Source organism: Dermochelys coriacea, chromosome 28 (assembly GCF_009764565.3).
Source record: "Dermochelys coriacea isolate rDerCor1 chromosome 28, rDerCor1.pri.v4, whole genome shotgun sequence".
Classification (NCBI taxonomy): Eukaryota; Metazoa; Chordata; order Testudines; family Dermochelyidae; genus Dermochelys; species Dermochelys coriacea.
The window spans coordinates 3,641,255-3,665,451 of NC_050095.1; the positions used below are offsets into that span (position 1 = coordinate 3,641,255).

Consider the following 24,197-nt stretch of genomic DNA (forward strand, 5'->3'; position numbering starts at 1 on the left):
TAACTACTGATGCTTCCGATTATGGACTTGGGGCTGTTCTCACACAACTGCATGAGGACAACACAGAGAGGACTGTTGCATTTGCTTGTTTAGTCTGCGGAAGAGAAGAATGAGGGGGGGATTTGATAGCTGCTTTCAACTACCTGAAAGGGGGTTCCAAAGAGGATGGATCTAGACTGTTCTCAGTGGTAGCAGATGACAGAACAAGGAGTAATGGTCTCAAGTTGCAGTGGGGGAGGTTTAGGTTGGATATTAGGAAAAACTTTTTCACTAGGAGGGTGGTGAAACACTGGAATGCGTTCCCTAGGGAGGTGGTGGAATCTCCTTCCTTAGAAGTTTTTAAGGTCAGGCTTGACAAAGCCCTGGCTGGGATGATTTAGTTGGGGATTGATCCTGCTTTGAGCAGGGGGTTAGACTAGATGACCTCCTGATGTCCCTTCCAACCCTGATATTCTATGATTCTAGGATTCTTCAAGGACACTAAGTAATGCTGAGAGAAAATATTCTACAGTCGAAAAAGAAGCACTTGCTTGTGTCTGGGCTACTGAAAAATGGAGAACTTACCTGTGGGGCCACACGTTCAGGTTGTGCACAGACCACAGCCCTTTGACGACGTTGCTCACCACGAAAGGACTGTGAAGAGCAGGATACCATATTGCTCGATTGTCTGCAAGACTACTCTCTTTCAATTATGAACTGGAATATAAGCCTGGAAACCAAAATATGGTCACTGATTGCCTTTCTCAATGGCCTTTTCCTTCACCAGATGGTCCACTGGAGGATGAGGATGTAGTGGTTGTACTTATTACATGCACTCTCACTGCAGTTACAAGAGAACAATTTCAAGCTGCTTGTTCAGAGTGTCCAATTCAACAAAAACTATGGGAATTTCTGACAAAGAGATGGCCCAGTCACCCTAAAAACCTTGACCCAGTTTTGCTGCCTTATTTTAGAGTTCAGGATGAACTTTCTTTGTTTGATGGCTGTGTGCTACGAGGTACACACCTGCTCATTCTGCCAGAAGAATTACAGTCAAAACTCATACACCTGACACACGATACTCATCAAGGAATTGTCCGAACCAAACAACGACTACGGGATCTGTATTGGTGGCCAGGGATGGACTCTCAAACTGAAGCGCTCATAAAATCCTGTGTCACTTGCCAAATGCATGGTAAGACAGCAGTGACATGTACCTCTCCATCACAGCTTGTTCCTCTTCCTGAATCTGCATGGGAAAAAGTGGCGATTGACATTGTGGGACCCTTTGATACTACTCCAACTGACTGCCATTATGCCATCACTTTAATAGACTATTTCAGTAAATGGCCTGAGGTAGCGTTTACATCGCAAATCTCTTCTGCTACAGTAATTAAGTTCCTCTTCAGTTTTTAGCAGGGAAGGTAACCCCAAAGAACTGGTTTCAGATAATGGTAGTCAATTTACTTCCCTGGCGTCTGAAACTTTTCTAGCACAGAGGAACATTTTACACAGAAGGTCATCCTTATATTACCCTCAAGCCAATGGGGAAATCAAAAGGTTTAATCTAAGTTTGAAAGAATTTGGAAATGGATAAACTGGAAGGGTGATTGCGGATACCCTTCACTACTGATTTCTTGCAAGCATACCGGGCTACACGACATGCCACAATGCAAAGATCACCCGCAGAGTTACTGCATGGGAAACAGATGAATACTAAACTGAACATTGGATTGTTGGATTGTTAAAGGCATGACCTGATGCCCCAAAAGAGGATGATCTGAGAAAAACAGTTGAACAGAACCAAGCAAAGTCTAAGGCTTTCACAGACAAGCGGCAGGGTACTAAGGAACCTAAGTGTGTGGGGCTCCCATGCCCAGGAATGGGGGATGGAATTCACCTCCCCACCCCTCTGCAGAGCCAAGCAACTAGGGATTTATCCAGTGAAGTGAATTTCACTCTGCGTGACTTTGAGCCAGCCTCTGAAAGATCCTTGGGCCTTAGGTTCCACATTGGCCACAGGAGTTTACTAGTACTCCCCTCCCCAGATTGCCGGGGAGAGCCAGGGATAATTATTGGGTTTTGGGAATTAGAAGATGAAATTTCATTACGAACAATATTTAAGTGTTTATTATTAAATCCCCAGACACCCACCAATCCCCGTCCTTCTTCCAATGAGCTATAAATATCTTAGGGTATGTCTACATGACGAAATTAGGTCAATCTTATAGAAGTCCATTTTTAGAAACTGATTTTATACAGTTGATTGCGTATGTCCACACTAAGTGCAAAGTCGGCGGAGTGTGTCCACAGTACCGTGGCTAGCATCGACTTTCGGAGCGTTGCACTGTGGGTAACTATCCCACAGTCTCTACTACCCATTGGAATTCTGGGTTGAGCTCCCAATGCCTAATGGGCAAAAACATTTTCGCAGGTGGTTTTGAGTACGTCATCAGTCATCCCTCCCTCCGTCAAAGCAATGGCAGACAATCGTTTCGCGCCTTTTTTCCGTGCAGCCACCATACTGCTGTCAGCAGATGGTGCAGTGGGACTGCTAACCGTCGTCACCATCCACTGCTTCTGCTGCAACTCTGCTCTGCTGCACGTCTAAATAGCGAATTTCTCCATGTTGTCTGTCATGTGCTCCCGGGTACTTGTGTTCTTCCTCGAGAAATGTAAGTGGTGCTAACAGTCGTCCTCCACCACTTCCGCTGCAATTCTGCTCTCCTGGTGCCATGAATCCATCTCGCAGGTCCTCTCGTCATTCTGGATTAAAAAAAAAAAATATATCTATTCTCGTGGCATCCATCGTCAACCACTGCTTCCACTGCAACTCTGCTCTCCTGCATATGCCATACCATGGCAAGCATGGAGCCCGCTCAGCTCACTGCTGCTGTTGTGAGCATTGCAAACACCTTGCGCATTATCCTGCAGTATGTGCAGAACCTGCAAAAGTAGGCGAGGAGGCGATGACAGCGCGATCACGATAGCAATGAGGACATGGACACAGACTTCTCTCAAAGCATGAGCCCTGGCAATTTGGATATCATGGTGGTAATGGGGCAGGTTCATGCCGTGGAATGCCAATTCTGGGCTCAGGAAACAAGCACAGACTGGTAGGACCGCATAGTGTTGCGGGTCTGGAATGATTCCCAGCGGCTGCAAAACTTTTGCATGCGTAAGGGCACTTTCATGGAACTTTGACTTGCTTTCCCTGCCCTGAAGCACAAGAATACCAAGATGAGAGCAGCTCTCACAGTTCATAAGGGAGTGGCGATAGCCCTCTGGAAGCTTGCAATGCCAGACAGCTACCGGTCAGTCAAGAATCAATTTGGAGTAGGTAAATCTACTGTGGTGGATGCTGTGAAACAAGCAGCCAATGCAATCACTGAGCTGCTGCTATCAAGGGTAGTGACCCTGGGAAATGTGCAAGTCATAGTGGATGGCTTTGCTGTAATGGGGTTCCCTAACTATGGTGGGGCAACAGACGGAACGCATATCCCTATCTTGGGACCAGACCACCTTGGCAGCCAGTACATAAATCTCAAGGTACTCTTCAATGGTGCTGCAAGCACTGGTGGATCACAAGGGACATGTCACCGACATCAACGTGGGATGGCCAGGAAAGGTGCATGACTCTCGCATCTTCAGGAACTCTGGTCTGTTTGAACAGCTGCAAGAAGGAACTTACTTCCCAGACCAGAATATTACCGTTGGGGATGTTGAAATGACTATAGTTATCCTTGGGGACCCGGCCTACCCCTTAATGCCATGGCTCATGAAGCCAAACACAGGCAGCCTGGACAGTAGTCAGGAGCAGTTCAACTACAGGCTCAGCAAGTGCAGGATGGTGGTAGAATGTGCATTTGGATGTTTAAAAGCTCGCTGGCACAGTTTACTGACTGAGTTAGACCTCAGCGAAACCAATATTCCAATTGTAATTGCTGCTTGCTGTGTGCTCCACAATATCTGTGAGAGTACAGGGGAGACTTTATGGCAGGGTGGGAGGTTGAGGCAAATCGCCTGGCGGCCGATTATGCACAGCCAGACACCAGGGTCATTAGAAGAGCACAACTGGGCTCCCTGCACATCAGAGAAGCTTTGAAAACCAGTTTCATGACTGGCCAGGCTATGGTGTGACAGTTCCATTTGTTTCTCCTTGATGAAAACCCGCCCCTTTGGTTCACTCTACTTCCCTGTAAGCCAACCGACCTCCCCCCTTCGATCATCGCTTTCAGAGGCAATAAAGTCATTATTGTTTCAAAATCATGCATTTTTTATTAATTCATCACACAAATAGGGGGAAAACTCACAAGGTAGCTTGGGAGGGGTGGTGAGGAGGGAAGGACAAGGCCACACTACAGTTCAAAACTTACTGAATGCCAGCCTTCTGTTGCTTAGGCAGTCCTCTGGGGTGGAGTGGCTAGATACCCGTAGCCTCCCCCGCTGCGTTCTTGGGCATCTGAGTGAGGAGGCTATGGAACTTGGGAGGAGGGCAGACGGTTATACAGGGGCTGCAGCAGTGGTCTGTGCTCCTTCTGCCTTTTCTGCAGGTCCACCAGATGCCTGAGCATGTCAGTTTGCTCCCCCATTAGACTCAGCATTGCATCCTCCCTCCTCTCTTCGCGCTCCTCCCTCCTCTCATGGCACTCATTTAATGCTTTCCTGGTCTCTGCCATTGTTTGCCTCCATGCATTCTGCTGAGCTCTTTCAGTGTGGGAGGACTGCATGAGCTCTGAGAACATTTCATCGTGAATGATTTTTTTTTCCGCCTTCTAATCTGTACTAGCCTCTGGGACAGAGATGATAGGGGAAGCATAGAAACATTTGCAGCTGCAGGAGGAAAAAAAGGGAGAGCAGTATTTAAAAAGATACATTGTAGAGAACAAAGGGAAGACTATTTCACACTGAATCAAGTGATTCACATTACATAGCACATATGCTTTTGGTACAAGGTCGCATTTTGCCTCTTATATTGAGTGCCTGCTGGTTTGGTGAGAGACATCACACATGCTTGGCTGGGCAACAGAATTTGGCTTGCAGGCAGCCATGGCAAGGCAAGGCGAAGGGTTTCGGCTTCTTCAACCTTCATAACATGTGGGAATGGTTTCAAACAGCAGCACCCTCCTTTCCCATACCAAGAAGAGGCCATTGGGTTGGCCATTTAAAAGGAGGGGCTGCGGTTTTAGGGTGAATGTGTAGCACAACCCCCCCCCCCACCAATTCTCTGGGATGATTGCTTCACACACACCCCCACCCCTCACCGCGTGGCTAGTATTAGGGAAGATCCCCGTCAGCCAAACGTGAACAGCTCAGCATGAATGGGCCTCCCCCCACCGCATGGCTAACAGCAGGGATGATTTCTTTTCAGCCAAAGGCAAACAGCCCAGCAGGAACGGTCACCTCTGCATGGCCCCTTAAACAAATTTCCCGTATTTGAACCAGGTGACCATGAATGATATCACTCTCCTGAGGCTAACACAAAGAGATAAAGAACGGATGTTGCTTTAATGCCACCAAAGCCCGGGCCCATCTGCTGCAATGCTTTGTTCTGCAATGATTCCAGACTACTTGCTACTGGCTTGGTGTGTCCTACCATGGGAGGACAGAATAAGGCTGCTCTCCCCAGAAACCGTCTGCAAAGGGTTTTAGAGTACCTCCAGGAGAGCTTCATGAAGATGTCCCTGGAGGATTTCCGCTCCATCCCTAGAAACATTAACAGACTTTTCCAGTAGCTATACTGGCTGCGAATGCATTCCAAGTCGTCAGGGCAAATTAATCATTAAACATGCTTGCTTTTAAACCCTGTATTATATTTACAAAGGTACACTCACCAGAGGTGCCTTCTCTGGCTTCATGGTCTGGAAGCCCACCTTGGGAGGGTATTGGCTCCAGGGTGATGAACAGTTCCTGCAGCCGGGGAGAAGGGATTCGCCACTTGCCTGCTGTGCATTATCCTCAAACTTCCTCATCCACAAAATCCTCATCCCTGTTGCATGAGACTCCCCCCTTGCAGGTGTCCACGGGCAGTGGTAGGGGCGCTCCCTAGAATTGCATGCAGTTCATCATAGAAGTGGCATGTATGGGGCTCTGACCCGGAGTGACCTTTGCCTCCTTTGTTTTTTTGGTAGGCTTGTCTCAGCAACTTAACTTTCACGTGACACTGCTATGTGTCCCTGTTGTAAAATCTGTCCATCATGCCCTTGGAGATTTTGGCAAATATTTTGGCATTTTGTCTTTTGGAACGAAGTTCTGCCTGCACTGATTCTTCTCCCCATACAGCAATCAGATCCCGTACCTCCCGTTCGGTCCATGCTGGAGCTCTTTCGTGATTCTGGGACTGCACGGTCACCTGTGCTGATCAGGTCATCATACTGGCCCAACAGGAAAAGAAATTCAAAAGTTCCCGGGGCTTTTTCTGTCTACCTGGCAAGTGCATCTGAGTTGAGAGTGCTGTCCAGAACAGTCACAGTGGAGCACTCTGGGATAGCTCCTGGAGGCCAATACCGTCAAATTGCGTCCACATTACCCCAAATTCAACGAGGTGAGGTCGATTTTAGTGCTATTCCCCTTGCCGGGGAGGAGTACAGAATTCGATTTTAAGAGCCCTTTAAGTCGACAAAACTGGCAAATTCCAGAAGCTGCTGAGCATGCAAAAGTTAAAATGAAACCAAGGTTCTGTCTCTCCAAGGACTTGGCCCCTAGTGCAAAATAATAGAAAGTCCCCAGAAATCTGAAATGGCCACTTCATTGATAGAATGTTATTTATCTATTCACTTCTGGGAATTACCAATAAAAGAAACAACCCAGTGAAGGTGATATCTCATGTTTTTACAAATCGGTATAATCTAATCTGGAACTTTATATAGTAAAATGCCTTATTCGTAGCCCTATGGCGATTGCCTGTTTAGTAAGATGAGGCCCTGAAACACAAATCCTTGTATGGATTAGGCCTGGTATGAGGCCTAAGACCTGAACTAAAGTAATGGTCAAGATTTTGCTAACATAAAGCAAAGTTAAACTGTGAGCCAGAGGCAGGCCTTGATCACAGAAACTGGCAAGGAAAGGGCTTCTGTTGCAAAAATATACATACCTAAAAGGTACTGGACCCTAGAGATACCAGAACTCTCCGATACTTGCACATTCCACACACAACAAGGAACAGGCTGACCCATCCTACAGACGGGGGCAAAAGGACAATATGATGGATAGAGTTGTTCTGTTTGAACCAACATGTACAAGGTGAGAGGTGGCACCTTGCTACATGGAAGGGCTGCACCTCAATACATCAGGAGTGATGTGTAACTTGTTTGTATCCGTTATAAGAATGCATCTCTGGGACGGTGTCTTTGTGCAGCCTAGGGGGCAGTGGAGTCTTCCGCCACTGACTGAGCTCTGTCCATTGTTGGGAAGCACATATTCATAGTATATCCTGTAGAGAGTCTGCTGGAAACTATTGTTGTGCTTCATTTGACAATAAACCTGGCCAGGTACCTTCATACCTTATTGGAGTCTGTGGTCATTGCGGATTCTCTGTGTGTCTGCTGTGCCAGCAATCTGCAGAGCTGGGGAGCACACAGAGGGAACACATGCATGCAGCCGACTGTTATCAACATTGGATAGAGCAGAGCACCACACTGGTGACGTCCGACAACAGCCTGGTGTCACTACAGGGCAGAATTAAGGTGGGGTGCCTTAGCTGTGAATTTCCATCCCCTAGCATATTGTGATTGCAAAGTGGGTTTGGCAAAATTCATTTTGTCTATTTCTTTTTTTAATTTCAATAGATATCGATTTTTTAAGCCTTTTTTTCCCAGTGTTTACAATGTATATGTTCAGAGCTGTGGGAAATTATGGGGATGGTCAGACAACAATTTAATTACAGTGAATGTTGAGATTCAAAAAGCCAAATCTTTATAACTGTTCAAACACAAATTGTCAATGTCACATGCAAAATATACAGTGCAAATAATCTTAAATCAAACTCGACTTTCTCCAGAAGCATTTCTGTATTCTACCTATATAAATATTTTTTTCATCTGTGTGTGTACAGTGAAATCAACAATTTATTCATAAAAATCAAATGCTTTCAAGCATACTTTTAAGTAATGAAGTACTTTAATTCTTTCACTTCCTAGACTGTAATGCTTGCTTTGAGGATAATTACACCCACCCTGTGATGTATTTGACTCTCACTACCATAACCCCATCATGATGTAGCTCCTGTCTGGGAGCTCTGCTGAGGCCACTGGCATTCTGATCAGAAGGTGACCCTCTAACACATGAGCAGAGACACATGGGGGAGAGTGGAGGATGAGGTAACAAGGAGGCCAGTAGGGTTGAACATGGCCCTACAGAGTGTGAGGAGCAAACTCCCTCTCAGCCTCTCCTCTCTCCCACCTCCCAGAGTCAGTAACTCTGATAAATCGTCCCCTGAAATCTAAATAGCCCCAGTATGTAAGACAGTGATTAATGCATGTGCCTTAGGGGCTGCAGCACCAACCCCCTGCCTGGACGAGGGGGATGAAGAACTGCAGTAGAAATGGGTTGGGCTGGTAGAGGGCACAGCTGATATAGGAATGGGAGCTGAGTTGACCAAGAGGCCAGAACTCATGCAGGGTTGGGACAAGAAGTCAACAGGACTGGGTAGAGGCACTTCTGCGTATTTCCCCTTGTTTACCATCCTGCCATGTATTTAATTTAGAAACTTTTCATTCACATTTAAACACATTGGAGCTAAGCCATGTTGATGCATTTCCAATTACAGTGGTACAGTTTTAATCAGGTGCTTAATCAGATGCTTATGCAACACAAATCAGTCAATAATTGGTGTGCTTTCATTAGTTAACTTAACTGTGTGCTGTGCATCGCTTTTAAAAAAAAGATGGTGTGAGCAAGTGTCAATTTCAGGCATTAAGAAATGGAAATTAGGTGTCAGTTCATTTCTCATGCGTTTATCTCATTTTTAATTTCCATTTTGAATCAGTATTAATACAAAGTTGCTTTCATAGCATTAGGGTCTATTTGTATAATTGTTTGCAAGATTTCATTGGATATTGTGAACCTGCAGTCTTAACCTTTTATTTTATTTTGAGATTACTAAATACAATCCAGTGCCCCACTCCTGAAAGTCTGCAAACTCTGGCCGGTGACATGCTCCCTAGAGAGCAAACACCTGACGAGCCCTTTCGCCCTAAAAAGCACTTTTGGCTCTTTGACATTGCTTTATCCATCCCACCAGAAAATGTTATAGGAAACCAGGTACTTACACCATACCTTCACTAGATATAGCTCTATAAAGATAGGTGCCAAAAATTCAAACGGTTCTGTTTGTTTTATCTTTCATTCAGCTTTGCAATTATTACATCTCATTTAAAAACTGGAACTGAAATAACCAAAGCAAGTTAAGAAGAGAGTGGCACTGGGCATAGGTGGGGGTAAAACAATAAAGGGAAAGAACTGACATGCAAAAAGGAACATCCCAAACTATCAGAGCCCCAGACCCTCAATGTGATGTGGCCATGAAATAGGTTAATGCAGCGTTAGGATGAATCAGGTGAGGTATTTTCAGTAGACACAGGGAAGGGTTAGTACTGTTATACAAGGCAGTGATGAGACCTCATCTCAAATACTGTGGGCCATTCTGGTCTCCCATGTTTAAGAGGGATGAATTCAAAGTGGAACAGGTGCAGAGAAGGGCTACTAGGATGATCCGAGGAATGGAAAATCTGCCTTATGAGAGGAGACTCCAAGAGCTTGACTTCTTTAGCCTAACCAAAAGAAGGCTGAGGGGAGATAGGATTCCTCTCTATAAATACATCAGAAGGATAAATACCAGGGAAGGAGAGAAGTTATTTAGGTTTAGCACCAAAGTTGGTACTAGAACAAATGGATACTGGCCATCAATACGTTTTGGTTTGAATCTATAAACTGTGCCTTGCGTTGTACAGGCACTGATGGAGATCAGGGCCCCATCGTGCTGTGCATGGCAGAGACCCTGACTGAGATCAACACCCCCATTTTGCTGGGCACTGCACCGACAGTAGGTAGGAGGAAAACAGAGAGGGGCTGTGACTTCTCCAAGGTCACCAAGCAGGTCAGTGACAGAGCCAGGATGAGACCCCAGTAACTCCAGAGCCCTGTCACCTGCAGCTTGGAAAGGTGCCCAGACCGTATTGTATTAGGCTGCAGGAAGAGGTGGTTTGGCAGGGTAGGTCAGCTGCAATCCCTGCACACAGCTGGGGGTGTGCGTCCTGGGTCAGGAGAAGTCAGTGTCCCGTACTGAGCTCATACCTCCAAGCACTCACTGCTGCCCCTCCATTACTGTTCAGCCAGCCCCAAGCCTCAGTGAGGTCACTGTCCCCTCCCACCCCAAACCTTCAAACTGGGACATGATGCACCACTGCCAGAGTGCACTAGTGTAAATTCTGTCTATACTATGACTAAGAGTGCACCAATGCCTAAAAACACCAGTGTGGCAGAGACCTTCAGTACCCAAAACAGCAGTACAGTGGCACTAGAACTAGGATCCATTTCTAGCTCTGTCACGGACAGCCTGGTCCTGCCTCAGCAGAGAAAGCTGGACTTGATGATATCTTGAGGTCCCGTCCAGCCCCAACATTTCTATGATGCTATGCAATACATATGTACAAAAACACAACATACAGAAAAAAAAACCCACCACAACGTCAGGCAATTTAGAAAAACAACAAAAACTACATTCCACAGCATAAAATGACAATACAAAGGAAAAGAAAGCAACACAATGCAAACTAACACCTCCTAAAGTACACAATGGAAAAGAACTCAACTCAAACCAACACAACACAAAAAGAAAAGGAGTACTTGTGGCACCTTAGAGACTAACAAATTTATTAGAGCATAAGTTTTCGTGAGCTACAGCTCACTTCATCGGATGCATTTGGTGGAAAAAACAGAGGAGAGGTTTATACACACACACACACACACACACACACACACACACACACACACACACAGAGAACATGAAACAATGGGTTTAACTATTTCCCCATGGTATTTCTCCCTCCCACCCCCCACCCCCACTGTTCCTCTGATATTCTTGTTAACTGCTGGAATTAGCCTACCTTGCTTGTCTCCATGAAAGGTTTTCCTCCTTTCCCCCCCCTGCTGCTGGTGATGGCTTATCTTAAGTGATCACTCTCCTTACAGTGTGTATGATAAACCCATTGTTTCATGTTCTCTGTGTGTGTGTATATAAATCTCTCCTCTGCTTTTTCCACCAAATGCATCCGATGAAGTGAGCTGTAGCTCACGAAAGCTTATGCTCTAATAAATTTGTTAGTCTCTAAGGTGCCACAAGTACTCCTTTTCTTTTTGCGAATACAGACTAACACGGCTGCTACTCTGAAACCAACACAACACAGGCAACAAACAAGGTGAGGCAAAACAATGCACCATAAAAATATGCAACACAACATGGTGCATCACAGTTCCAAAAGGCACCTTGCAAAACAGCTCAGTGTAGAACACGACACAGCACAAAAGAGAATTATTTCAATGTAGGCATGGAAGGGATCTTGAGAGGTCGTCTAGTTAAGCCTCTTGTGATGAGGCAGGACCAAGTATCCCTAGACGTTCCCAGACTGGTGTACCTCTATCCTGGTCTTAAAAACCTCCAATGAGGCAAATGCCACAGCTTCCCTTGGAAGCCAAAGCAATGCAAACACAGACCAAAACTATGCTGTACACACACAAGCTGGGCTTGGAGCTAAGGGGAGAGGCAAGAATTCAAACAATCTGGGTTCAATTCCCAGTTTTGCCCCACATTCTCCATGCAAACGAGCAAATTACTTCAGCTCTCTGAGCTTCAGTTTCCCCATCTGTAAAATATGGAGAGTAGCCTCCCACCATTTGCCGATTTAGCCTTTCAGCTTTTTGTGGCAAGTACTCTCTGTCACTGTAGGCATGTCAACACTGCAGTTAGACACCGGTGACTGGCTCACATGGCTCAGGATGTGGGGCTGTGTAACTGTGATGTAGATGTTCTGGCTTCGGCTGCAGCCCACGGTCTGGCACTCTCCCACCTCACAGGGTCCTGCAGCCTGGCTCCAGACCGAGCCCAGACATCTACGCTGCAATTAAATAGCCCCTTCACCTGAGTTCTGTGAGCTCGACTCAGCTGGCATGGGCCAGCTGTAGGTTTTTAATGTCAGTGTAGACACACCCTTGGTGTCTGTTCAGCACCTGTCACGATGGGGATCCTGATCTTGGTAAGTGTCTCTGCAGAGCCCTGCACAACAGAGGGCCTGACCTCAATTGGGGCTCTGCAACTCCCGGCACTACAGGATCCCTAGTTTTGTTTAGGGTCCCTGAAGCATCTGACAAAATGTGGGGGCTGGATCTCCGTCAGGGTCTGTATAGTGCCCAGTACAGTGGTGGGGCATGATCTTGGTTGGGGTCAGTGCAATGCCAGGCCCAATGGGGACACAGATCTCAATCAAGGTTTCTCAAGTGCCCAGCACAATGGAAGCAGCAATCTAGGCCTCAGTCATGCACTGCCTGGCACAAAGGGGATCATGATCTCGGTCCAGGTCTCAGTTTTACCTGGCACAATGCGGGGCCTGATGTCAGTTGGGGTCTCTACAGTGCCCAGCACAACAGGGGCACAGATCTCAGTTGGGATCTCCACAGCACCTGTCACAACAGTGGGGTCTGACCTCTGTTGGGGTCTCTGCAGTGGCTAGCAGATCAGGACCCAGGTCTCACTTCAGGTCTCTGCAGCTCCAGGAAGAACAAGGTACCTGATTTTGTTTACCATCTCTGCAGTACCTGGCACAATGGGAGCCTGATTTCACTTGGTGTTGATATAAGGCCTGGCAGAACAGGGGCCTGGAGCTCAGTCAGGGTCACTGTAGCACTGGGCACAACAAGGTCCCTGCTCTCTGTAGGGGTCTCTGCAGTTCCTGACACAACGAGTGCCCCAAACTTGGTCAGAGTCTGTGCAGTGCCCGACGCACTGGAGGACCTGATCTCGGGCAAGGCCTGTGCCACGCTCAGTACGATAAGAGCCCTGGGAGGCTGTGACCATGAGATGGTCGAGTTCAGGATCCTGACACAGGGAAGAAAGGAGAGCAGCAGAATACGGACCTGGGACTTCAAAAAAGCAGACTTTGACTCCCTCAAGGAACTGATGGGCAGGATCCCCTGGGAGAATAACATGAGGGAGAAAGGAGTCCAGGAGAGCTGGCTGTATTTTAAAGAATCCTTATTGAGGTTACAGGGACAAACCATGCCAATGTGTAGAAAAAATAGTAAATATGGCAGGCGACCTGCTTGGCTTAACAGTGAAATCCTTGCTGAACACAAAAAAGCAGGTTAAAAGAAGTGGAAGACTGGACAAATGACCAGGGAACAGTATAAAAATATTGCTCAGGCATGCAGGAGTGAAATCAGGAAGGCCAAATCACATCTGGAGTTGCAGCTAGCAAGAGATGTTAAGAGTAGCAAGAAGAGTTTCTTCAGGTATGTTAGCAACAAGAAGAAAGTCAAGGAAAGTGTGGGCCCCTTACTGAATGAGGGAGGCAACCTAGTGACAGCTTTCAGAGTAGCAGCCGTGTTAGTCTGTATTCGCAAAAAGGAAAGGAGGACTTGTGGCACTTTAGAGACTAAAATTTATTTGAGCATAAGCTTTCGTGAGCTACAGCTCCACTAAATGCATCCGATGAAGTAAGCTGTTGCTCACGAAAGCTTATGCTCAAATAAATTTGTTAGTCTCTAAGGTGCCACAAGTCCTCCTTTTCTTTTTGCGAACCTAGTGACGGAGGATGTGGAAAAAGCTCATGTACTCAATACTTTTTTTGCCACTGTCTTCACGAACAAGGTCAGCTCCCAGACCACTGCACTGGGCAGCACAGCATGGGGAGGAGGTGATCAGCCCTCTGTTGAGAAAGAAGTGGTTCGGGACTATTTAGAAAAGCTGGATGAGCACAATTCTCGGGGCGCTGCATCCGACAGTGCTAAAGGAGTTGGCGGATGTGATTGCAGAGCCATTGGCCATTATCTGTGAAAACTCCTGGCGATCGGTGGAAGTCCCGGATGACTGGAAAAAGACTAATGTAGTGCCCATCTTTAAAAAAAGGGAAGAAGGAAGATCCTGAGAACTACAGGCCACTCAGCCTCATCTCAGTTCCTGGAAAAATCATGGAGCAGGTCCTCAAGGAATTAATTCTGAAGCACTTGGAGGAGAGGAAAGTGATCAGGAACAGTCAGCATGGATTCACCTAGGGCAAGTCATGCCTGACTAATCTAATTACCTTCTATAATGAGATAAATGGCTCTATGGATGAGGAGAAAGCAGTGGACGTGTTGTTCCTTGACTTTAACAAAGCTTTTGAAACGGTCTCCCACAGTATTCTCGCCGCAAGTTAAAGAAGTATGGGCTGGATGAATGGACTATAAGGTGGATAGAAAGTTGGCTAGATTGTCGGGCTCAATGGGTATTGATCAATGGCTCCATGTCTAGATGGCAGCCGGTATCAAGTGGAGTGCTCCAAGGGTCAGTCCTGGGGCCAGTTTTGTTCAATATCTTCATTAATGATCTGGAGGATGGTGTGGATTGCACCCTCAGCAAGTTTGCAGATGACACTAAACTGGGAGGAGAGGTAGATATGCTGGAGAATAGGGATAGGATACAGAGGCCCCTAGACAAATTAGAGGATTGGGCCAAAAGAAATCTGATGAGGTTCAACAAGGACAAGTGCAGAGGTCCTGTACTTAGGAGGGAAGAATCCCATGCACCGCTACAGACTAGGGACCGAATGGCTCAGTAGCAGTTCTGCAGAAAAGGACCTAGGGGTTACAGTGGATGAGAAGCTGGATATGAGTCATCAGTGTGCCCTTGTTGCCAAGAAGGCCAATGGCATTTTCAGATGTATAATTGGGGGCATTGCCAGCAGATCGAGGACGTGATCGTTCCCCTCTATTCAAGATTGGTGAGGCCTCATCTGGAGTACTGTGTCCAGTTTGGGGCCCCACACTACAAGGAGGATGTGGAAAAATTGGAAAATGTCCAGCGGAGGGCAACAAAAATGATTAGGGGACTGGAACACATGACTTATGAGGAGAGGCTGAGGGAACTGGGATTGTTTCGTCTGCGGAAGAGAAGAATGAGGGGGGATTTGATAGCTGCTTTCCACTTCCTGAAAGGGGATTCCAAAGAGGATGGATCTAGACTGTTCTCAGTGGTAGCAGATGACAGAACGAGGAGTAATGGTCTCAAGTTGCAGTGGCGGAGGTTTAGGTTGGATATTAGGAAAAACTTTTTCACTAGGAGGGTGGTGAAGCACTGGAATGCGTTACCTAGGGGAGGTGGTGGAATCTCCTTCCTTAGAAGTTTTTAAGGTCAGGCTTGACAAAGCCCTGGCTGGGATGATTTAGTTGGGGATTGGTCCTGCTTTGAGCAGGGGGTTGGACTAGATGACCTCCTGAGGTCCCTTCCAACCCTGATATTCTATGATCTTAGACATCTGGAGAGAAAAGTGAGAAGATTTTCGAGAATTTGATATCAGTATTTCAGAACTGAGGAGAAAATGGGGCACAAACTACGTATTTACCAATATGAGAGAGAAGTACCAACATCTGGGGAGATTTGAGGGGATTATACAGCGCTATTCAATCAACAACAGAATGGGATGGATTCTTCTTGCCTCACATTCACATCGCGGGCAGGGAGGCCTGGGTGATGTCGCTTTCACCAGGGTCGGATTAACGTTTAGTGGGCTGGGCACCAAACATATTTGTAGGTCCCCATAAAGGCAACGGAGCATGATGTGGGGAGGTCAGGCCCTGGAGTGAGGGGCCAGCCAGAAGGAATGGGGCATGATATGACAGGGGTGGCCCTGCTCCTCCCAATGTGAGGGCACTATTTACTAACTGGCAGTTGCCAGATGCACAGTGGCCTCCGCATTGGCCCTGTGCTGTCAGCATGCCCCTTCCCCTCAGGGCTGGGTCTATGCCACACTACACAGCTCCCCCCTCCCCCCCAGATTCTCTATGGCCAGAGGCCCCGCAGACCAACTATGCTCAGCACCCCCACCAGACCGACCCACAAATTCACAGCACCCTGCACAACACCACCCTTGCCCACAGCCCCACCAAAACTGCCCAGCACCCATCGCTCCCTAGTCCCCAACACATACAGATCCTCCCTGTCCCTTCAGAGCCCAGCATCCCCCGCACACACACATACTTCCCACAGACTCACTTCTCCAAGCCCTGCCTCCTGGCTACACTCATCAGCCCTGCTGGGAGGCGACTGTGTCTGCCGGGCTGAACCGTCAGCACAGCCAGGGCTGGTCCCAGAGCTGGAATTGCTCTGACCTTTCGGGAGTACTGAGATCAGCCAGCCAGGACGTGGCCTGGCCGGGTTCCCTCAAGAAGCACTTACCTGCAGGGACCCAGCCAAGCCCTCTGCGCTGTCTCCCCGCCACACCTGGCTAAGACTGACCAGGCTTCTGCACCAGTCCCAGGTGGCTCAGCTCCCAGGAAACAGGTGGGGTCCCACAGGTGGTGGGAAGCAGAGACTGCCTGGAGCCGGAGATGCACTAGGGTCCTGCCAGGGGGCAGCAGGGAGTGGGTGGTGAGTACGGGGAGCCAGCAGGGTCTCGGGGTGCAGTGGAAGCAGAGCAGGCCAAGGCTCCGTCTGAGCATGGAGCCACTGGAGTCATCATAAACCCGGCACTGGCTTGGACATGGGAAAGGAGTGGGGCTGGAGTCAGAAGGTCACTGGCTATGGGGAGGGGCTGACAGGAGGGACTGGGAATGTGACCAGCAGGTGAGGGTTGGGGGGGCTGCTGGGTTGGGCAGGGGTAAATAGCTGGGGCTAGACCACCTCCATGGGGGATGATTGCTCCTCCCTCCCCTTCCTAGGCCTTTTCAGGTCCTGTGGCCAGCAGAGAGCAGCCCCCCAGCCCAGCGGCATCCCTGTCTCAGGGCTCTTCCCATTTCAGAAATCACTCAGGGGAACGATTTCCCACCTAAACAAGAACAAGTCACTTCAGGTAAAACTGGGGGGGGGGGCACACCCCAAACCTGAGATTTGAACTGGGCATTGGCAAAGTGGAGAGGAAACGGGGTACAATGGGGGGGAGGAGACCTTCTCAGGGATCAGAGTAGCAGCCGTGTTAAGTCTGTATTCGCAAAAAGAAAAAGGAGGAGTTATGGCACCATAGAAACTAACACATTTATTAGAGCATAACCTTTCACGAGCTACAGCTCACTCCATCGGATGCATCCAGTGGAAAATACAGCGGGGAGATTTATGTACATAGAGAACGTGAAACAATGGGTGTTACCCTACACACTGTAAGGACAGAGTGATCAGGTAAAGGGAGCTATTACCAGCAGGAGAGTGTGTGTGTGTGTGGGGGGGGGGGAAACTTTTGTAGTAATAATCACAGGTTTCAGAGTAGCAGCCGTGTTAGTCCGTATTCGCAAAAAGAAAAGGAGGACTTGTGGCACCTTAGAGACTAACAAATTTATTAGAGCATAAGCTTTCGTGAGCTACAGCTCACTTCATCGGATGCATTTGGTGGAAAAAGCAGAGGAGAGATTTATATACACACACAGAGAACATGAAACAATGGGTTTATCATACACACTGTAAGGAGAGTGATCACTTAAGATAAGCCATCACCAGCAGCGGGGGGGGGAAGGAGGAAAACCTTTCATGGAGACAAGCAAGGTAGGCTATTTCCAGCAGTTAACAAGAATATCAGAGGAACAGTGGGGGTGGGGGGTGGGAGGGAGAAATACCATGGGGAAATAGTTAAACCCATTGTTTCATGTTCTCTGTGTGTGTGTATATAAACCTCTCCTCTGTTTTTTCCACCAAATGCATCCGATGAAGTGAGCTGTAGCTCACGAAAGCTTATGCTCTAATAAATTTGTTCGTCTCTAAGGTGCCACAAGTCCTCCTTTTCTTTTTGTAGTAATAATCAAGGTGGGCCAATTCCAGCAGTTGAGAAGAAGGTCTGAGGAACAGTGCGGGGGGAGGGGGGGGGGGGAGAAGGGGAGTTTTACTTGGGGTAATGACCCATCCGCTCCCAGGCTCCATTCAAGCCTAAGTTGATTGTATCCAGTTTACTGAACTGCAATTCATTTGCCAACTGGAGGCAGCTGATTTAGGCTGCAAGAGAGACTGGGAGCGGATGGGTCATTACACAGAGTAAAACCATTTCCCCAGGTTTATTTCTCCCCGCCCCCCACCGTTCCTCCCATGTTCTTGTCAACTGGTGGAAACGGCCCACCTTGATTAACAGCACAAAAGGTCCCCCCCCCCCCCCAGTAATGACTCCCCTGACCCTGATCACTCCTGGTTACCGTCTGTATGGAAACACCCATTGTTTCATGTTCTCTGCGTGGGTCTATCGACCTCCCCGCTGCATTTTCCACTGGATGCATCCGATGAAGTGAGCTGTCGCTCAGGAAAGCTTATGCTCTAATAAATTTGGTTAGTCTCCAAGGTGCCACAAGTCCTCCTTTTCTTTTCGCGTCTCAGGGAGGTGGGGGGAGGGGAGAATCACCCGGGCTGTTGCTCGTCGCTGCCTAGAGAGAAAGGGGGCGGGGCGGGAGCGGGGGGGGGTCCCCAGGGGAGGGGGCGGCGGTAAATCCGAGGGGATCTCAGCCCCCCCCCTTTCTCTCACCTCCTCGGGGGGGTCCCCGGCTCTTCTCCACCCCCGGCCACGTCCGGGCTGCGCAGACGTTTTTCCATCCGCCCCTTTCCCCAGCTCTCCCCCCGCCCGGCAGCCCCCGCCCAGCCCCACGCAGGGTCCCCTCCCCCCGGGCTGCAGCTCCGAGCCCCCCCCCGGGAGCAGATCCCGGCGCTGCGAGATGCCGGGTCCCCCCCCCGGACACTGGGGCAGAGTCACCGCCCGCCCCCCGGGGCTCGCTCCGGTACCTGGAGGCTGCAGCTCCGCAGCGGGGCGGGCGGCTCCAGCGGGAGCGGGGCACGGGGGGGTTCATGAAGGTCTCCCCGGCACAGAGCCTTCGCCTCAGCCCGGCCCCGCCGCCCCGGGGAACAGCAGCAGGGCGAGCTCTGCCTCTGCGCGTGCCCGACTCTTCTCCCCCCCCCCCCGCCCGCTCCGATCTGCGCATGCCCAGAGCCGGGAGACAAAACCCTTCTCCGCCCACCCGGGAAAGGCTCCAACGGCTCCGCACGAGCCAGGCAGAGCCGCAGCGCGCCGCGTCTTCGCGGCCGGGTTCCTCCACCCCCCCCTCCGTTCCTAGAGAGTCAGGAACTACATCTCCCAGCCTGCCCCGCGGCCGCTTTCGCCTTCCCCGGCCCAGGTAAGGGAGGGTTACAGCAGCTGTGATTGCGCATGCTCAATGCGAGGCCCGGCGGGGTTCGCCGGGCCCAGGTCGGGGCCGAGAGGCAAGAGTGGCGAGAGCTGGGGGGCGGGGCTCGGCGCAGCCCGGGGGCGGGCAGCTCCCGGGGCGGGGCTCGGCGCAGCCCGGGGGGGGGGCTGCTCCGGGGGGGGGGGCTGGGGCGCAGCCCGGGGGCGGGGCAGCTCCCGGGGGCGGGGCTCGGGCGCAGCCCGGGGGCGGGGCAGCTCCCGGGGGCGGGGCTCGGGCGCAGCCCAGGGGCGGGGCAGCTCCCGGGGGCGGGGCTCGGGCGCAGCCCGGGGGCGGGGCAGCTCCCGGGGGCGGGGCTCGGGCGCAGCCCGGGGGCGGGGCAGCTCCCGGGGGCGGGGCTCGGGACCATCAGACCAGACGCTGCTGCCGCCTCTGTGTGTCCCGGGAGCCCGGGCTGAGCCGCTGCTGCCCCCCCCCCCCGCGGGGTCTGTTCGGGGAGGGGGCGGCCCCGTCATTAACCCTTCCGTGCCCGGCGGGGGGGGGGGGAACCTTTCTGCCGCTGGGACCGGCCCCCTGGGCAGCCCCGGGCTCTGCCCGCCCCAGCCCCCCGCGCCGGAGCCCCCGGTGATTGAGAGACCCCCGTGGGGGGGGGGGGGCAGGAAAGTGACTCTCTGCCCCAGCGAACCGGGAAGAAGCCTCGGAGCTGCCTCAGCCCCAGGGGTGCCGCCGCCAGGATCTGCCCCCGGCACCGCTGGGATGGGGGGCCGGAGACTGGGGCCCGGCGGGGGGGTCCCCGGGGGGGGGGGGGTGTCGGGGTTTGAACTGTCTCTGTGCAGGCAGGAAATTCCCGGGGGAGAAGTGGCGGGCGGGGGGAGTTAATCCTGTCCCTGTTTGTGCCACTTGCCTCTCTCCCCCCCCCCATACAAATTCCCTCCGGTTCGTCCCCTTTTCTCTCTCCGTATCTCACACGTGGCTATAAACCCCGGGGCGATCCCCCCCCCGACCCCCCTCACATGATCCGCTCTCTCCTCTCCTGATTTTCCCCTTCTCTCTATAATTCTAAAATGTCCATTTAAAATCTTCTCTGATGTGTGGGGATTTTCCTTGCTTACAGACAGGCCCCCAATCTGAAGCTAATACTCACCAGCAACCACACACCACACAACAGAACCACTAACCCAGGAACCTATCCCTGCAACAAAGCCCGTTGCCAACTCTGTCCACATATCTATTCAGGGGATACCATCATAGGGCCTAATCACATCAGCCACACTATCAGAGGCTCGTTCACCTGCGCATCTACCAATGTGATCTATGCCATCATGTGCCAGCAATGCCCCTCTGCCATGTACATTGGCCAAACTGGACAGTCTCTACGTAAAAGAATGAATGGACACAAATCAGACGTCAAGAATTATAACATTCAAAAACCAGTTGGAGAACACTTCAATCTCTCTGGTCACTCGATCACAGACCTAAGAGTGGCTATCCTTCAACAAAAAAGCTTCAAAAACAGACTCCAAGGAGAGACTGCTGAATTGGAATTAATTTGCAAACTGGCTACAATTAACTTAGGCTTGAATAGAGCCTGGGAATGGATGAGTCATTACACAAAGTAAAACTATTTCCCCATGGTATTTCTCCCCCCCACTGTTCCTCAGATATTCTTGTTAACTGCTGGCAATAGCCTACCTTGCTTGTCACCATGAAAGGTTTTCCTCCTTCCCCACCCTGCTGCTGGTGAAGGCTTATCTTAAGTGATCACTCTCCTTAAAGTAGAGCATAAGCTTTCGTGAGCTACGGCTCACTTCACCAAAGCTTATGCTCTAATAAATTTCTTAGTCTCTAAGGTGCCACAAGTACTCCTTTTCTTTTTGTGAATACAGACTAACACAGCTGCTACTCTGAAACCTGTATGGAAAGACAAGGAGTGACTCCAGATGGACAGTGGGGCAAATGAAATTAGCAATCCTCCCTGTGAGTAGGGGCTCTCATTTGCTGCTCTCCCCAGAGAACTAAAGGAGGGAAGGCTGCTCAAATGCTCTGTCCCTCTCTGCTCAGGATATTGGGGTTCAGCTTCCTGGGTCAGACACTGCAGCCTCTATTGTGATCTGGGAGACCAGGCTTAGCAGCTGCTGCTCCCCCAGCGGGGGTTCAGTGCTGGGAAGTGGTGACATTAATTAACGCTTCTTCTCTGCCTGGCCCAGGTGATGACTTTCTCCAGCTGTTACTAGCCCCGTAGGGCAGCCCTGGGCCCTGTTAATACTAAATTCTGAGTCAGAGACTCCAGGGTAACTAAAAGAAATCAAGGGAATGCTGGTCTGGTCTGGAATTAAAATGACTCTACACAAACAGACCCCCGTGTCCCCCCCCCACGCCCATTTCTCCTCCCATTAGCAATTGCAGGAGCAAATCCCACCATGGGGAGCAAACAACCCAGGAATGGGACTTTCCTAACAGACAGGCAGGGAGAGAGGACAGGGAAAAGGAGATACAGAGACTGAAAGGGGCCATGGGAAAGGAGAGCTTAGACAGCGGTTTTCAGATCTCACATCTGTCTGGGCAGATCAATTACTTCACCCTGGGTACAATCACTTTCCTGGGGACAAAATAAGGATCAGACAGAGGAAAATGCAGTTCCTGACTCCATGTCCCTCCTGCTGGGGTGTACAACTGCCATAGGGTCAGTGTCAGAGGGAATCCTCAAAAGTGACTCCTTTGGTTCTGCTTTTATTTTTTTTTTTTTCCTAGCATTGTGTTCAGAGATTTTGTTATGGGGCAGAGGCAAGGAGAAGGGAGTTTAAAAATGTCTCTGTGGGCTTAGCCTGGTAGGAGTGGCCCGGTCTACAAGATAATAAAGAGATCAAGCATTTTCCTAGCATGGTAGAATCTAGGGTGCCAGTCTGCAGGGAAGGAGCCTGGGGGAATCGTGATGTGAAATGAACTAAAGCCTGTTCTGAAACCTCCACAACTGCCCTTCTCACCCAGACAGGCTGCGGATTGACGTCTGTTTCGCTCCAGCTCATCCCATCCTCCCATGGGACAGAGGAGAGAAATGGCTGCAGAGGAGCCAGATCATGTAGGGATTATCGATGAGTTCCTGGTGAGTTCCTACAGGAGGGAGAGGGACAGCAAATACACCGGAGATGGGAAGCTTTGCACTGTCTGGTTTGGAGGTTGGAGCGGGGCAGGAAATGCATAGGGTGGAGAAAGAGAGGAGGACAGGGGGTGGCAAAGCTGCTGCGAGTTGTTTAATAAGTGGCCTAGATTCTAGGAACAGACCCATGAGGTTCGGAGGTGGAAATGCTCTAATTTATTGAACAGAAAATAACTCACCTACATGGAGCTGGGAAAACTGACCAGACTTATAGTGCTGGAGCCTGACCCGACTAACCAGCAGCTGCTGTGAGATATGAAGGGGGCACCCACCAGTCAGGTTTGGGGAGATTCCTCACCCTTCACAATGAGCAGGGTATTGGGCTTCCTACCAGGGAGCTCTCCCTGGACCCTGCTAGGGGCTCCATCTCCTTATCAGTCGGTGGCTAGTCGGTGGGTGATGGATCTGCTGGGAGAGAGGAGGGGCTCTCTCTTCGTCCCCTCACCCTGGTGTTTCCTGGGTGCTCTGAACAGGGTAGGGGTGGGACTCTGTTGACTGTGAGCCTCCCCGAGCTTCCATTTGATTGGCTTCTCTCCCCCACGAATAGTGGGGTTGTGAGTGGGGCAGCAGGTCCTGAGTGTCGGACTCTTGCTCTTTCAGGGCTGGTGACCTTCGAAGAGGTGGCTGTGTATTTCACCAGGGAAGAGGGGGCCCTCCTGGACCCCGCTCAGAGAGCTCTCTACAGAGACGTCATGAAGGAGAACTATGAGAATGTGACCTCGCTGGGTAAGGATTCCTGTCCCCTCGGTTCTTGGAAGGGGAACTGAAGAGATGAGGTTTACGCCACACCCACAACGCCACCTCTACTCTGCCCTGTTTCAGCATCACCCCACTATGCCAGTGACACACACAGTGCCAGAGACCCTCCCCTGCTTCAGAACATTTTGGGAGCAGAGCACAGGAGCAGCATCGCACGGTGTCAAATATCTCCTGTTTGCTCAAGTAAAACTGGGGGTTAGGTCCAGCATCACTAACAGAAGCTTCCTAGCCCGACCTTCTCTTCAGATTCTGAGCCTACTCCACCCAAACCAGAATGTGCTTGGGGTGTAACAAGCAGGCTGCTGAAGTCAGAGCTGCTGGTTCAGGGTTACTTATCACACAGACGCTCAGTGCATCCTTGAATGCTGGCTGGGAGTTTCCAAACAAGGGAGCTCCAGCAGCAGAACATTGGATCTCGCCCAAGATTACAGATGAATCATAGAATCATAAAATATCACGGTTGGAAGGGATCTCAGGAGGTCATCTAGTCCAACCCCCTGCTCAAAGCAGGACCAATCCCCAACTAAATCATCCCAGCCAGGGCTTTGTCAAGCCTGACCTTAAAAACCTCAAAGGAAGGAGATTCCATCACCTCCCTAGGTAACGCAATCCAGTGCTTCACCAGCCTCCTAGTGAAAAAGTTTTTCCTAATATCCAACCTAAACCTCCCCCACTGCATCAAATCCCCTCTCATTCTTCTTCTTTTCTGCAGACTAAACAATCCCAGTTCCCTCAGCCTCTCCTCATACGTCATGTGTTCCAGTCCCCTAATCATTTTTGTTGCCCTCCGCTGGATGCTTTCCAATTTTTTCACATCCTTCTTTTAGTGTGGGGCCCAAAATTGGACACAGTACTCTAGATGAGGCCTCACCAATGTCGAATAGAGGGCAATGATCATGTCCCTCAATCTGCTGGCAATGCCCCTACTTATACATCCCAAAATGCCATTGGCCTTCTTGGCAACAAGGGC

The 24,197-nt window shown here is 50.1% G+C and overlaps 2 protein-coding genes and 1 pseudogene across 3 annotated transcripts in view; 1 reads left to right on the forward strand and 2 right to left on the reverse strand.

Annotated features, from left to right (window-relative positions):
• Window positions 1-19,128, reverse strand: part of LOC119849407 (zinc finger protein 34-like) — a 48,090-nt gene extending 28,962 nt beyond the window's left edge. For both annotated transcript variants that reach the window (XM_038386491.2, XM_043503862.1), the window contains exons 1-2: window positions 18,917-19,128; window positions 16,406-16,570 (exon numbers count right to left, since the gene is read on the reverse strand). In XM_038386491.2, the coding sequence (XP_038242419.1) occupies window positions 16,406-16,570; window positions 18,917-19,113 (362 nt within the window). In that variant the 5' untranslated portion in view covers window positions 19,114-19,128. The remainder of the gene's footprint in view (window positions 1-16,405; window positions 16,571-18,916) is intronic.
• Window positions 1-24,197, reverse strand: part of LOC119849371 — a 1,398,949-nt pseudogene that overhangs the window by 1,176,610 nt on the left and 198,142 nt on the right.
• Window positions 1-24,197, forward strand: part of LOC119849376 (zinc finger protein 420-like) — a 3,142,523-nt gene that overhangs the window by 971,373 nt on the left and 2,146,953 nt on the right. Inside the window, exon 11 of the mRNA XM_043503786.1 lies at window positions 23,089-23,194. Coding sequence (XP_043359721.1) covers window positions 23,089-23,194 — 106 coding nt within the window. The remainder of the gene's footprint in view (window positions 1-23,088; window positions 23,195-24,197) is intronic.